The sequence below is a fragment of the Oncorhynchus tshawytscha genome, linkage group LG24, assembly GCF_018296145.1.
Source record: "Oncorhynchus tshawytscha isolate Ot180627B linkage group LG24, Otsh_v2.0, whole genome shotgun sequence".
Lineage (NCBI taxonomy): Eukaryota > Metazoa > Chordata > Actinopteri > Salmoniformes > Salmonidae > Oncorhynchus > Oncorhynchus tshawytscha.
Window position 1 is genome coordinate 2,939,346 of NC_056452.1, and position 14,672 is coordinate 2,954,017.

The 14,672-nt window shown below is 42.7% G+C and overlaps 1 protein-coding gene across 1 annotated transcript; it reads right to left on the reverse strand.

Moving 5' to 3' along the window:
* Positions 1-219: 219 nt before the first annotated feature.
* Positions 220-12,928, reverse strand: pgap3 (post-GPI attachment to proteins phospholipase 3). Its single transcript, XM_042305161.1, has 8 exons — positions 12,384-12,928; positions 11,664-11,761; positions 4,392-4,544; positions 4,122-4,184; positions 3,318-3,379; positions 2,826-2,962; positions 2,403-2,607; positions 220-2,170 (listed from the first exon to the last, which is right to left on the reverse strand). Exons 1-8 carry the CDS (start codon positions 12,634-12,636, stop codon positions 2,107-2,109), a joined length of 1,035 nt encoding a protein of 344 aa, XP_042161095.1. The 5' UTR covers positions 12,637-12,928; the 3' UTR covers positions 220-2,106.
* Positions 12,929-14,672: the final 1,744 nt, after the last annotated feature.

Consider the following 14,672-nt stretch of genomic DNA (forward strand, 5'->3'; position numbering starts at 1 on the left):
TATGGAACAATGTTGTTGATAAGAGATGTCTCCATTTTGAGATCATATTGTATAGAAACAGAGTCCTGTTTTGGCATTACCTTCCAGTGAACTAAAATAACTCCCACAGTGACTAAAGCAAAGGGTTGACTTGCCTTGTTTTGGATTCAGACAATATCATAAGGTGAATGTCAATGGTTTATAAAAAGCACATGGGGAACAAAATAATAAAGCAAATAATATGATTCAGAACAAAACTTTTTAATCTAAGTCCTCTGTTACTATTCCTGAAACCCTCTTCCCCCACATATCACTTCCTCTGGCTTTCAGTGAAGCCACACACAGGGGGTCTACTTCAGGGATAGATAGATATATATATATATCTCAGCAATAACAGAACCTTGAGGAGAGGCATGAGCAACACATACTCTTCATTGTTCACATGCTCACATACAAAGGCGTGGACAGATTTTAGAATGCACACACACGGTTACATGCATACACAAAGTGCACATAACTATGGCACAGCAAACACATGGAAAGAGAGTCATACTTTGTATGAATTCAAGCTATTACAATTTAGTTGCCAAATGTTTAGTTCTAGAGAGCAACATAGGAAAGGCAGATGGTTAAATGTGGCAAAGGAAATGGTAATAAGTTACCAAGCCTACAGATTGTGTAATGGACATACACAAACAACAAAATGACAAGGCAGGGTGTTACATACATGTAAGGCAAAAGTGGAGAGAAAACATTCTCCAGAGTGGTGTGGTAGCATCTCAACATCGAGTAGTGTGTGATTGAGACCATGGGTGCAATGCATCCAAACACATCCAAAATTGGGGGGGGGGCACACACAGTAAACCAGGTGTCATCAGTCACCCCCTGTGTCTGACCCTCACTTGTTAAGTACAATAGGTTCACTGCACAGTCCACTCCCCCTGTCCACAACTCTATACTTCTATCCTATTGTCCTGCTCCCATCTCTCCTTTTCCCCCTCACACAGAAAGGCAATCAAGGTGAATAAAAATAAGACTTCCATTAAATGATACCACCACCACCCCCACAAAAAACAAGTGATCATAACCGAGAAAACCAATCAACACAATGTAAAATAAATCCTAAATGGCAACAAATACAAAATCTCACTTGAAAATCCATTTTAAAAGAATATCAACTTAAAGAAGCAGCAATGGAAATAGCATAGGCGCAAAAAATAAAGGTGAGATGGCGAGAGAGAAAAAAAAAGTCAGCTGGAATGGCCTCCAAACATACTCCCTGGTCCCCTTCCCCCCCACTCCAGAACAATATGCTGGCAACCCCACCCTGACAGCGGGCACCTCTCTCCCTGTGTATGTAAGGCCACTTTTGGCACAGAGACTTGGGCACATGCAGTGTTGTGCCGAGAGTGGATTCCACTTATGGGTGGTAGTGGAGCCATCTGGTGGCTGCAGCTTCTATAATTTAAACTTAAACCGTGACCTCATGGACAAGAGGGTTGTGTTTATTAGGGCACACCGTTTCTCATTGGACAAGTTAAGATGGAACCTCTCTGTTTTAGACCACTTTCTTCCGTTTCGTGCCTATTGAACATGACCCAGGAATGAAGGCCCGTTTTTGATCACTTTCAAAATGTCTGCCCGATTTTGACACAGCTAATATGTTCCGTGCCTGTTATGGGACTAACTTCAAGCCTACGATGCCTATTCTATAGAGGCCTTCAATCAAATCGATATGCATGCGTACGATTGCCGGTGGATACCCAATGTGCATCGAGTCTACTGTGTAAATGTCCAGGATTCTATGAATCAATATAGTATTTAGATCAAGTTTGATGACAAAGGGGCCTTATTTCTCACTCTATACAAGGCAAAGCTTACTGAATGCAAACATCAATCAAGTCAAGAAAAATCTAATGTGAAAAATAAATACTTCAAATAATTTCAACAACCCCCAAAAAAACATGAAACGGTCAACAACAAAAAAGTCTATACTTTGATGGAATTCATAGATGCGCAGGTGCTGTGCAGGTAGCCATGGGGACTGAGCTCCACCCCATTCTGGTGTCCGGCTGCCTTGATTGGTGAGTGAGGAAAGAGGTGGGGTTAAGTGGTGACGAGCTCCTGCTACTCCAGTTTCACACCAGTCTTCTCTGTGTTGAGTAGATGGAGACTGTCGTCTATCAAGAAACTGTCGAGGGGAAGAAAAAAAAAAAGAGACAAAGTTGGTTTTGGAATAGAGGTGCAAAACAAATGCAAGCCTAGATGTTGGATGATGGTTGTGTAAAGGTTGAGGGGAATTTTCAAAAACATGAAAATGTGCTCTGTAGAGTAAGTGGGAGCAAGTAGCCATTACAATGAGCCTGTCCTCCCCATTTCTCAGCTTCCACTGGAATAGATCGATAGACAAGAGGTATACGTGCCTGTAAAAGAGGAAATGCACAGGCACAGTGCTGAGGTGCCAGACTGCATGGGCATCCAGGACCCAGAACAGCGGCGGGAAGTCGAGCAACTCCAGCAGGGCCAGGCCGTGGAGCAGCACCACCACCACGCCACACTTCCACCAGTAGGGCAGTGTCCGCCGGTTCTGCCAGCACCAACACAGCCACCACAGCAGGTTCACTATGCCTGTGAGAGGGACAGGGAACAGGAGGTGGTGGAGAGAGGCGGGAATGAGGAGAGAGAGGGAGGAGGGGGTAGGGGATAGTGTGGTAGGGAAAACGAGAGAGATTGAGACTGACCGCAAGCAGGGAAATGCTAAAGTGAATGTTACCATGGGAACAATTGACTAGAATTAAATATTTGTATTTTTTGCTTGTTATGGATTAAGGTACGGTTAAGCGTACCTATGGTGGCGTTGGCAGCCATGTTGTAACCATAGTCGAAGCTGACGAAGGTCAGGTAAGACACGTGGGAGGTGAAGGCCAGGATGAGCAGAACCCCTACCATGCTGGACACCCCCGGCCTCTTCAGCCCCAACGTCCTGGGGAGATATAAGGGCCAATGTTATATCATACACTGTCCTAAAATATAACCATACAGAGGTTAATAATCACCTTTCATATTTTCCTTGTGTTTACGAGCCATCTATTAACAAACCCAGGAATAAAGCACTTTATGGAAGGAAATATTTGTTGCCAACCGCAACAGCTATGTATGTATATTAACATAAGATAAACATAAATATTATCACTCACGGCTTATTGAGGTCGATTCTATACTGATGCAGTTTGTCTTTGTCAATGATCCTTCAGTGTTTTTACCGTATGTCATAAGGGTTAATCAACAATATTCTTGAGGAAAAAGTATGAGGGAAAAAAGCCTGTTTTTAAACTTACCTCACACAGCATAAGTAGATGGAGTAGAGGATGACAGCAGATGCACAGAAGTAGTCCATTTTCTTGAAGGTAAATACAAACAAATTGGCAAATATATATGTTGCTTATAAAACGGTTAGTTCTGACCAACAACAAAAAACAGTGAAGAGATCACCCTCGACATCAAGGGATTGGTGATGAGGTGTTAGTTATTGACAACAATCCATGGCAAATGCCTGTTAACAGTTCCATCTGAATTATTACGCTGCATCCTAATTTATGAATTGAAAAATGTTCATAGAAAATAAATAGGTTGTTTTCAACTCATGAATTGAACGCCACAAAATTGGTGACTGGTAGAGAGAGGTCTATCTGAATCGGACTGATGTAATCTGAGGATCATACATTTTAATGGTAGTACAAGACAACAATGTCATTAGACCCTAGAGTTTGGTTCATCTGATTAGCTAATTGCCTGTTTGTTATAAAAGATTGAGTGGAAGCTCTCTCTTGTCCTGGCAGATGGTTTGGCATTGAATGAATCACACTGTAGCTTAAAGTATGTTCTAGCTACCCGCAATTCCAAACTGATTGTCAGGGTTGGGGCTTTTATTCCATCCAAATTTCACTCAATTGAGAAAACAAACTGCATTTCCATTGAGAAATGTGTCCAATTCAACAGGAATTGAAGAGGAATTGATTTCTACCCTGGTTTCTCAACGTATGCTATGTGTCACCGATGGCTATACCCTAATTGTAACACATGCTGTATTAACCACTTGCTGTATGAAGGTTAGGTAGGTTATGATAGGTTTTGACCATTACCTCAGTGAGATAGGTGTCCCGGGTGTGGAACACTGTGGACCAGAACCAAGCATTGAGAGAAACCTGAAGAAAGAGAATTTATTTAAAAAACAAGTTTACATAAGTATATATTAATATGAATAAGCAAAAAAGGTTAAGTTAAGTTTCTGAAAACTTACGTACACTCAAATGCACACATTACAATGTATAGGAAAATGCTACAATGGTGTAAGTCTTGGTGGACCTCTGTCTTACACACAACACACTCACGAAACAAACAGTCAAACACACCAGAGAGAAGGCGGTGATGGTGTAGTACATAGGGCTCTGGTGTGGCACAGAGCTGCGGTAACGCAGCAGCATCAGAAGGCAGGCCAGGCCGTTGAGCAGAGAGGCCAGAGCAGATGCTGGCTCCTCGAAGCACAGGAACCGCGCAAATGGCCACTGTAGAAGAGAGCAGGACAAAGAAGGATAGAGTGAGACAAAATAGAGGGAGTGACTCCTAGTCTTTCATTATTCCCATATATATATATATATATATATATATATAAATAACCTAGTGGTTCATTTCCAAACCTCTCCTTGAGTACCCCCAAATCGTTCCACTAATTTGCAGTACTAGCGCACCTTATCCAACTAATCAAGGACTTGAACCACTTGAATTAGCAGGGCTAATACTGAACAAGGGCTGCTAGTTAAATAAAACGCACACAACATACACTACCGTTCAAAAGTTTGGGGTCACTTAGAAATGTCCTTGTTTTTGAAAGAAAATCACATTTTTTGTCCATTAAAATAACATCAAATTGATCAGAAATACAGTGTAGACATTGTCAATGTTGTAAATGACTATTGTAGCTGGAAACAGCAGATTTATGGAATATCTACATAGGCGTACAGAGGCCCATTATCAGCAACCATCACCCCTGTGTTCCAATGGCACGTTGTGTTAGCTAATCCAAGTTTATCATTTAAAAAAGGCTAATTAATCATTAGAAAACCCTTTTGCAATTATGTTAGCACAGCTGAAAACACTTGTTCTGATTAAAGAAGCAATAAAACCGGCCTTCTTTAGACTAGTTGAGTACCTGGAGGTTCAGCATTTGTGGGTTCGATTAAAGGCTCAAGGTGGCCTGAAACAAAGACCTTTCTTCTGAAACTCGTACGTCAATTCTTGAAATCCGAGAAATGAAGGCTATTCCATGTGAGAAATTGCCAAGAAACTGAAGATCTCTTACAACACTGTGTACTACTCCCTTCACAGAACAGCGCAAGGCCCCGGTGCACAACTGAGCAAGAGGACAAGTACATTAGAGTGTCTAGTTTGAGAAACAAACGCCTCACAAGTCCTCAACTGGCAGCTTCATTAAATAGTTCCCGCAAAACACCAGTCTCAACGTCAACAGTGAAGAGGCGACTCCGGGATGCTAGCCTTCTAGGCAGAGTTGCAAAGAAAAAGCCATATCTCAGACTGGCCAATAAAAATAAAAGATTAAGATGGGCAAAAGAACAGACACTGGAGAGAGAAACTCTGCCTAGAAGTCCAGCACCATGGTTTCCAGGTGTTTGATGCCATTCCATTTGCTCCATTCTGGTCATTATTATGAGCCATTCTCCCTCAGCAGCCTCCTATGATTGATACACTATCCAAAGTGTAATTAATAACTTCACCATGCTCAAAGGGATATTCAATGTCTGCTTTTTAATTTTTTATTACCCATGTGAGGCATTGGAAAACCTCCCTGGTCTTTGTCGTTGAATCTGTGCTTGAAATTCACTGCTCAACTGAGTGACCTTACAGATAATTGCATGTGTGGGGGCTACAGAGATGGGGTAGTCATTCAAAAATTATGTTAAACACCATTATTGCACACATAGTGAGTCCATGCAACTTATTAACTGACATGTTAAGCACATTTTTACTCCTGAAGTTATTTAGTCTTGCCATAAAAAAAAGGGTTTGAATACTTATTGACTTAAGAAATATCAGCTTTTCATTTTTTATTAATTCGGCAGAAATGAGTTAAATTCGTTCTTGATTTTTTTTTCGCTGTAGAAAGACGCAAACAAAACGTGGAGCTTGCCAGTCGAGTGATGCTAGCCTCTTGTAACTACCCATCCCGGATCCGGGAGCATTGTTATCAACTGACACTAATTAGCATAACGCAACGGACATAAATATTACTAGAAAATATTCATATTCATGAAATCACAAGTGAAATATATTGAAACACAGCTTTGCCTTTTGTTAATCAACCTGTCATCTCAGATTTTGAAAATATGCTTTACAGCCAAAGCAAGACAAGCAATTGTAAGTTTATCGATAGCCTAGCATAGCATTATACCTAGCTAGCAGCAGGCAACCTGGTTACGAAAATCAGAAAAGCAATCGAATTAAATCGTTTACCTTTGATGAGCTTCGGATGTTTTCACTCACAAGACTCCCAGTTAGATAGCAAATGTTCCTTTTTTCCAAAAGATGTATTTTTGTAGCCGAAATAACTCTGTTAGTTCTTCACGTTTGGCTGTGAATTCAACCGGAAATTGCGGTCACGACAACGCCAAAAAATATTCCAAATTAGCTCCATAATATCGACAGAAACATGGCAAACGTTGTTTATAATCAATCCTCAAGGTGTTTTTCAAATATCTATTTGATAATATACCAACCGGGACAGATGGCTTCTTAGTAGGAAAGAGAGAAACAATGGCCGCATTTGTGTCTTACGCACAAAACACTGAGAGACTCCAGCTGACCACTGACACAATGTTGACGTTCAGGCTCATTTTTCAAAATAAAAGCCTGAAACTATGTATTGTGACACTAGACACATTAGGGAAGCCATAGAAAAGGAATCTGGTTGATATCTCATTCACTGCTCAATAGGGACGCATAGGAACGCAGCGCTTTCTAAATCAGAGTCCCTTCCTGATTGGATTTTTCTCAGGCTTTCGCCTGCAATATCAGTTCTGTTATACTCACAGACAATATATTTACAGTTTTGGAAACTTTAGTGTTTTCTGTCCTAAGCTGTCAATTATATGCATATTCTAGCATCTGGTCCTGACAAAATAGCCCGTTTACTTTGGGAACGTTATTTTTCCAAAAATGAAAATAGTGCCCCCTAGAGTCAACAGGCTAGCTAGCCTTTGATGTCATGGCCACGAGTGCCTCGAGGGATAGGAAGAGTTTCGCTGCAGGAGAAAGTGAAGTTAGCGTGAGTTAAAAGGAAAAAAAGGGTCTGGGAGTAAGGGACTGTCTAAAAAGTGTGAGAATGAAAAATAAACCGAAAATGTCTGCATTGATTGGAAATATAGGGACATTTGATGAATCTGTGGAACAATGGAGTTCTTACACAAAACGTTTTGAGCACTTTGTGTTGTCAAATGGAATTAAAGCAGAAGTCGTCGTGACAATTTTTGACTGTTATGGGAGGAAAAACATTCAATCTACTACCCAGCCTAGTAACGCTTGAAAAACTTGGTGATAAATCATATGATGAAATTGTGGCTACCTTAAAAGGACATTCTCCCAAACCACTGATAATCGCAGAGAGATTCCAGTTTCATAAGAGAAATCAAGAGGAGGGGGAATCAATCTCACAGTTTGTGGCTGTATTGAAACAGTTATCTGAACACTGAATTTGGGCGATCAATGAGTGACACTATACATGTGTGTGGCATGCGCAGCGAGGCAATTCAGAAACACCTTTTGACTGAGAGTAACTTAACATTGCAGAAGGCAATAGAAGTGAGTATGTCAATGGAAATGGCAAATAAAGATGCACAACAGCATAAGGTGTCTACGTGGTTAAAAAAAACAAGGCAGGGGGTGGCAAGCCATGCTATCGCTGTGGGAAACCAGGTCACCAAGCAGAGGAGTGTTGGTGCAAAGACAGACTGCAGAAGTTGTGGGAAAAAAAGTCACATCGAACAAGCATGTAAAAACAAAAAGACAATCAAACAAAAGTACTGAACAAAGGAAAAGCGACTTCAGGAAGTACATAAAATGGTGCACACAGAGGATGAACAAAGTGATACCCTGTCTGAAGGGGAAGAATTTTTGCATGTTTTGACCCTTTCAGACAAAGAGCTATGGACCAGATACTGAGCGGGCTCACTGGGGTCCAATGTTACCTCGATGATCAACTCATCACCGGCAAAGACGAGCAGGAGCACCTGAGAAACCTGAACGCTACACTACAGAGATTGGAGTACGGTCTGAGGGTCCGGAAGGACAAATGCGAGTACCTCTATTGAGTATCTGGGCCACGTCATTCGTTCGGGGCTCCAGAAGGCGCCATCGAAGGTGAAGGCCGTTGCGGAAGCTCCATCCCCACAGAACGTGAGTCAGCTGAGATCATTCTTAGGACTACTGACATACTACACAAAGTTTGTGCCAAACCAGGATAACATGTTAAAGCCACTACATTAACATTTTAACAAAACCAAACAGTGGAATTGGACAGACAGACGTGAGGAGGCCTTCAAGAAAGTGAAAAAAAGCCTTAGCTCAGTCAGAGGCCCTAACCCACTTCAACCCCAACTTGCCATTACAGTTGGCATGTGATGCATCGCCTTATGGCGTTGGTGCCGTTGTCTCACACATCATGCCATCAGGTGAAGAAAGGCCAATTGCTTTTGCATCACGGACCTTAAGTAAAGCCGAGAGCAATTATGCACAGATAGAGTGAAGCACTCGCCATTGTGTTTGGAGTTAAGAGTTAAGTTCTGTTTGGCCGACGATTCACACTGCAGACGGACCATAGACCCCTCACCTACATCTTTGGTCCCCACACCGGCATTCCGTCGCTTGCAGCCAGCCGCATGCAGCGATGGCCGTTATTGTTATCTGCTCACCAGTACGATATCAAGTACAGAAGGTCTGAGCAGCACTGCAATGCAAACGGCCTCTCAAGGCTTCCCTTACCTGTCGCACACACTGAGCACTCCTACTTCAAGGAAGTGACGAACGCTCCAGTTACATCTGTCCAAGTGAAAAGGTTCACCCACACTGATCCAGTGATGTCTGAGGTCATGGACATTGTCACTCGTGGAAAAGGAGAGATGTCGGACAGCCTACAACCTTACCTAGTGAGGAGAAACGAGCTCACAGTTCAGTTTGGATGCTTGCTATGGGGTTTTTGAGTCATCATAACGCCGCCACTGAGAAGGCAGGTGCTTGAAGAACTCTATTCAGGGCACTGTGGCATGGTGCGAATGAAGGAGATTGCACGCAGCTACTTTTGATGGCCAGGTCTGGATGCAGCTATCGAAGACAAGGTCAAGTCATGTTCTGCATGTCAAAAGATGAGGAACATACCTCAGCTAGCGCCACTACACCCATGGGACGTCCCAGAGGAGCCTTGGCAGCGAGTCCACAGACTATGCAGGCCCACTGGAGGATCGTATGTTCTTAGTCGTAGTTGACGCACACAGCAAATGGCCTGTCACAGTGATGAAGAGCACCTCAGCGGAGAGAACCATCGAAGACCTACGGTCAATCTTCAGTCGCTTTGGCTTGCCAACGCAACTCGTTAGTGATAATGGCCCCCCAACTGGTGTCTGAAGAGTTCCGGTCATTCATGAAGCAAATGGAATTCAGCACAACAAGTCAGCGCCGTATCACCCTGCAACGAACGGCCTCGCTGAAAGGTTTGTCCAAACGATGAAGCAAGCTTTAAAATCATCACAAGGGAATGGCTCCTTCAATAGGCGTCTAAACACCTTCCTGTTAACCTACAGAAACACTCCCCACGCTACAACCAAAGTGGCACCCGCGTCAGCCATGATGAAAAGACAGCTTCGCACGCGACTCAACCTCCTGAGACCTCCAAAGACGAGACGGGTTGTACAGAAACAGAGAGCACAGGTGGAGAGACAGAGCAAAGCAAAAGACAGAAGCTTTACATACCCTACATACTCATCTCATATGTATATACTGTACTCGATACCATCTAATGCATCTTGCCTATGCCCTTCTGTACCATCACTCATTCATATATCTTTATGTACATATTCTTTATCCCTTTACACTTGTGTGTATAAGGTAGTAGTTTTGGAATTGTTAGATTACTCGTTGGTTATTACTGCATTGTCGGAACTAGAAGCACAAGCATTTCGCTACACTCGCATTAACATCTGCTAACCATGTGTATGTGACAAAAATTTGATTTGATTTGGAGAGAGAGAGTTCTTTCTCAGAACTACACTACTGCAAAGCTCCAAAGTGGATACCAGCAACAGTGGTTGCACAAAAAGGGCCTGTGTCCTACACAGTTCACACACCGGAAAACATAATCTGGAGGAGACACTTGGATCAACTGTTGCCAGGAACCAACCTCAGAGATGACTCATGTCAAGTGACAAACCAAGATCAGCTACTGGAGATCTACCATGACTACGAGCTATCACCTGAACATCCACTGCAGCAACCTACAAATGTGGAAAGTGCTCCAGACTCACTTGAACCAGCCAGAGTGCCTACTCAGGGTCCTGTTGCACCCCAGTCTGGGCATACACCATCACCACTCACTCAGAGGTAATGTTACTGTAGACTCACCTGTATGTCGTCATTACCCTGCAAGAGAAAGATGACCCCCTGACAAGTTGACTATTTAGTTCAGACTAACCTCCGACATTGGGGCAGAATACACCCCTGGGTTAAGTCTGGGGACTGAGGCAGTCTACCCTCTATCCCTAGTTTAGAAAAGGTTCTTCTGAAAAGATAAATTTACATTAAGATAACTTATATTAAGAAGAAAACAATAGGCTAAACAGTGAATATTTACTTTTTCCTTAAGAGTGATCAAAGGCAAAGGGGGAGGAATATGTTGTGTATTGATATTCTAGGTTTGTCCCTTTAGGGCACCTGTAACCCCCCCTTGCTTACCTACGTTGAAATGCTTGGAGTGTTCTTCCTGTGAAACGCATTAAACAATGCTCACGTTAATTTATATTCCCATCTCATGTCCTGTCCTTATATTAGTTGTATAAGTAATACAGTGTGCTATACAACAGAAATCTCTAATATAAGTAAAATAATTTGATAGGTACCTGGGGCTGAGTCAGTAATAAATCTGTGGAACAGTTGAATTAATATTACCCTTTTCTCTACAGATAGCCAACCTAGCTGCTTAAATTGCTTCAGTACAATTCTCACCAGCTTGTTTTGATTGGTCTGTAGCTTATTCTTTAGATGTTTGGGTCTGCTGGTTAACCATGATGTGCACACAATCAAAAGTGACACTGAACTAGCACACCTGCCAGAATCCTTAGGGTGTCACTATCCAAATATTTGGATGTCCCAAGCTAGGAATTTACATTTTTTGGTTTAACATTGTTAAAACCTTCAGGACCAGTCTCACCGGTTAGGTACCTATTCAGTTCACACTCATGGTAACTGACTTGAGATTTTGTGCCCACTTTGACACTAAAACCGAGGGATTCGTTTTTTCTAAGATGCAGAAAAAGGTTGTTATCCGAAAGCCATTTATTGACACTGGATAACTCTGCACTAAGGATCTCACGGTAAGGTTGACCATAGAATGCATAGAACCATACCTTTCCATGGAACTGTGGGATGCTGTAGCCTTCAGCCTGGTACAGTCCCACTGTTTGCCACATGCACTGGTACCGGCAGTCATCACGACACGTCCAGCCTGGAAAAGGGACAGAAAGTTGTAGTTAGACAAATACATGTAGTAAAGAGAGCACACACACAACGAAATAAAATGGGCAGTGTTCAAATACAACAGCCTATGGGTTCACTCTTCTTTTTTACTCTGAACTTGCTTAGCAAAGAACTCCAACTTTCTGTCCCTTGTAGTCGTTCCTGACAATCTACAGCAGTAAGCCAACTTCTCTGATGGAACACAACACCATAATGTTCATTGAGAGTCTGTAGTTAATTGATTTGACAGAAGCCAAATGGGCTAAGGCTTGTTGCATCACAAATAATTCATAAGCAGCACCAATTGAAATGCTCAACTGGCTTCAAAACTTCACGCAGTACCTCGTGCAGTGATCACCAAAATGGAACACTGTCTGTCTGAGTATACGAACAGCTAACCAATGCAGAACAGCCAAACATGCATTTAAATGACAGCAATATGCATTTTAAGCATTTCTCATTTCCACACTTATAACGAAATTGGTTAGCTAGCTACGATATCAGTGGATGCTGCTCTAGTAGTAACGTTAGATGGCTGGCGACTGGTTCCCCAGCGCGAGCTAGCTGGTTTTATAAACTTCCAGAACGTGGCAGCGACAGAAAATCCTCACCTGTCAGCGCCATGTAAGGCGCCTGTGTAGACTGAAAACCTCTGAGCCGAGCTCCGGTGCAGTTGGTCCGGACACATTGCGTGACACAGTCTTGGTAAACTGGCTCCTTGTCGCCTTGGGAGGCATTCACAGCAGTGGCCGAGAGCAGGAGAAGAGCGACAATTGCCAGGGCAGAGTATATGACAGCTGTGCAGGGGGGCAGTGGCGAGGCCATGGTCGTAGAGTTGGCACGGGGTAGCGACCGCAGCGGCATTTCATGTCACCCAGAGCCGACAACAAAAGGCCCAGCTTTCCATACCCAGATCACCAGAACATCTTTCCACCTGCGGTAGTTGAGTAGGTCCCGAGGTGTCTTTGCGGATCACTGCCCTATGGGTCCACTGTGCACTGCTGTACTTTTCACCCCGCTCCTGTCGTGCAGTTTTCCAAATTCCGGACCAGGAAGTGTGAATAAACATGCGCACTGCGCATGCCGGTGGTTGATAACGAAAAAAAGACTCGAGTCAAAGATTATTTTTTCTAACTAAACCAAGAGACCATAGCAGGTCGTTTCCAATAGGAGCAAATGAGTCATAGTGGGCAGAGCCAAGCACGAGTTCCTATTGGCGTGACATCTGCATTTTCCATTAGGGAACGCCTACTTTAAAGTGCTCTATTCGTCTTTGCGCACCTTCAAAACAACGCGATATTTTCAAAATCTACAGAATTTAGTCCAGTTTGTTCATAACAGATTTTGGTTTTGGGAATATTAAACTGCCTTGAGATCAAATGTTTCATCGATTAGAACATGCGCAGAATGTCGGCCCAAATCCATTTCGATCCATCTTCTGCCACTTCGGCTTCCTCTCACTAACATATTGTGTAGTGAGTGGAAATGCAAGCGGATGCTTCACATTTATACATCTGTCTCATTGTTCTATCTGTGCTAAAATACCACAGAATGAGTAATAATACTCGTAAAATTTAGCGGTCAAATAGGGAAATGGTTCCAATCGTTTTTCACCGTGGTAGAATTGGTTTGAGTTTCGATATTCGCCATACATTCGGACCTTCAAACTTCAATAGGTCGCGAATGATTTCAACTACATCCCTCAGGGTTGGCTCTTTATGAAGGAAAAAAAGGTGTACAGCGTTGCACAGGTCTTATTTTCCCGATTTTCCCGATTCCATTCCGAGTTTCAATCATCACAAGGCAAAGGTGTAGGCAGCCTGGCACACAGTCAATGCAACTATACTGAGTAAAAATATAAACGCAACAATTTCAAAGATGTTACTGAGTTACAGTTCATATAAGGTCAACAGTCCATTTAAATACATTTATTAGGACCTTATCTGTATTTCACATGACTGGGCAGTGGCGCAGCCATGGGTGGGCCTGGGAGGGCATAGGCCCACCCACTGGGCAGCCAATCATAATTTGTTTTTCCCCAGAAATGGGATTTATTACAGACAGGAACCCCACCCAACCAAATTCTCTATAATGACATTGGAGGCAACTTATGGTAAAGGAACTAACATTCAGTTTTCGAATCAAATTTTATTTGTCACATACACATGGTTAGCAGATGTTAATGCGAGTGTAGCGAAATGCTTGTGCTTCTAGTTCCGACAATGCAGTATTAACCAACGAGTAATCTAACCTAACAATTCCACAACTACTACCTTATACACACAAGTGTAAAGGGATAAAGAATATGTACATAAAGATATATGAATGAGTGATGGTACAGAACAGCATAAGCAAGATGCAGTAGATGGTATCGAGTACAGTATATACATATGAGATGAGTATGTAGGGTATGTAAACAAAGTGGCATAGTTAAAGTGGCTAGTGATACATGTATTACATAAGGATGCAGTAGATGATATAGAGTACAGTATATACATATGAGATGAGTAATGTAGGGTATGTAAACATATTAAGTGGCATTGTTTAAAGTGGCTAGTGATACATTTTATTACATCAACTCCCATCAATTTCTATTATTAAAGTGGCTGGAGTTGAGTCAGTATGTTGGCAGCAGCCACTCAATGTTAGTGGTGGCTGTTTAACAGTCTGATGGCCTTGAGATAGAAGCTGTTTTTCAGTTTCTCAGTCCTTGCTTTGATGCACCTGTACTGACCTCACCTTCTGGATGATAGCGGGGTGAACAGGCAGTGGCTCGGGTGGTTGTTGTCCTTGATGATCTTTATGGCCTTCCTGTGACATCGGGTGGTGTAGGTGTCCTGGAGGGCAGGTAGTTTGCCCCCGGTGATGCGTTGTGCAGACCTCACTACCCTCTGGAGAGC

What these genes read in the sequence shown, in the direction of transcription:
- pgap3 (XM_042305161.1), bottom strand. Translation starts at nt 12,636, where the DNA reads ATGCCGCTGCGGTCGCTACCCCGTGCCAACTCTACGACCATGGCCTCG. An exon ending in CCATCACCGCCTTCTCTCTG is followed by an intron (nt 4,185 to 4,391) that starts GTGTGTTTGACT and finishes CTCTTTCTTCAG; the next exon opens with GTTTCTCTCAATGCTTGGTT. An exon ending in ATCTACTTATGCTGTGTGAG is followed by an intron (nt 2,963 to 3,317) that starts GTAAGTTTAAAA and finishes ATATCTCCCCAG; the next exon opens with GACGTTGGGGCTGAAGAGGC.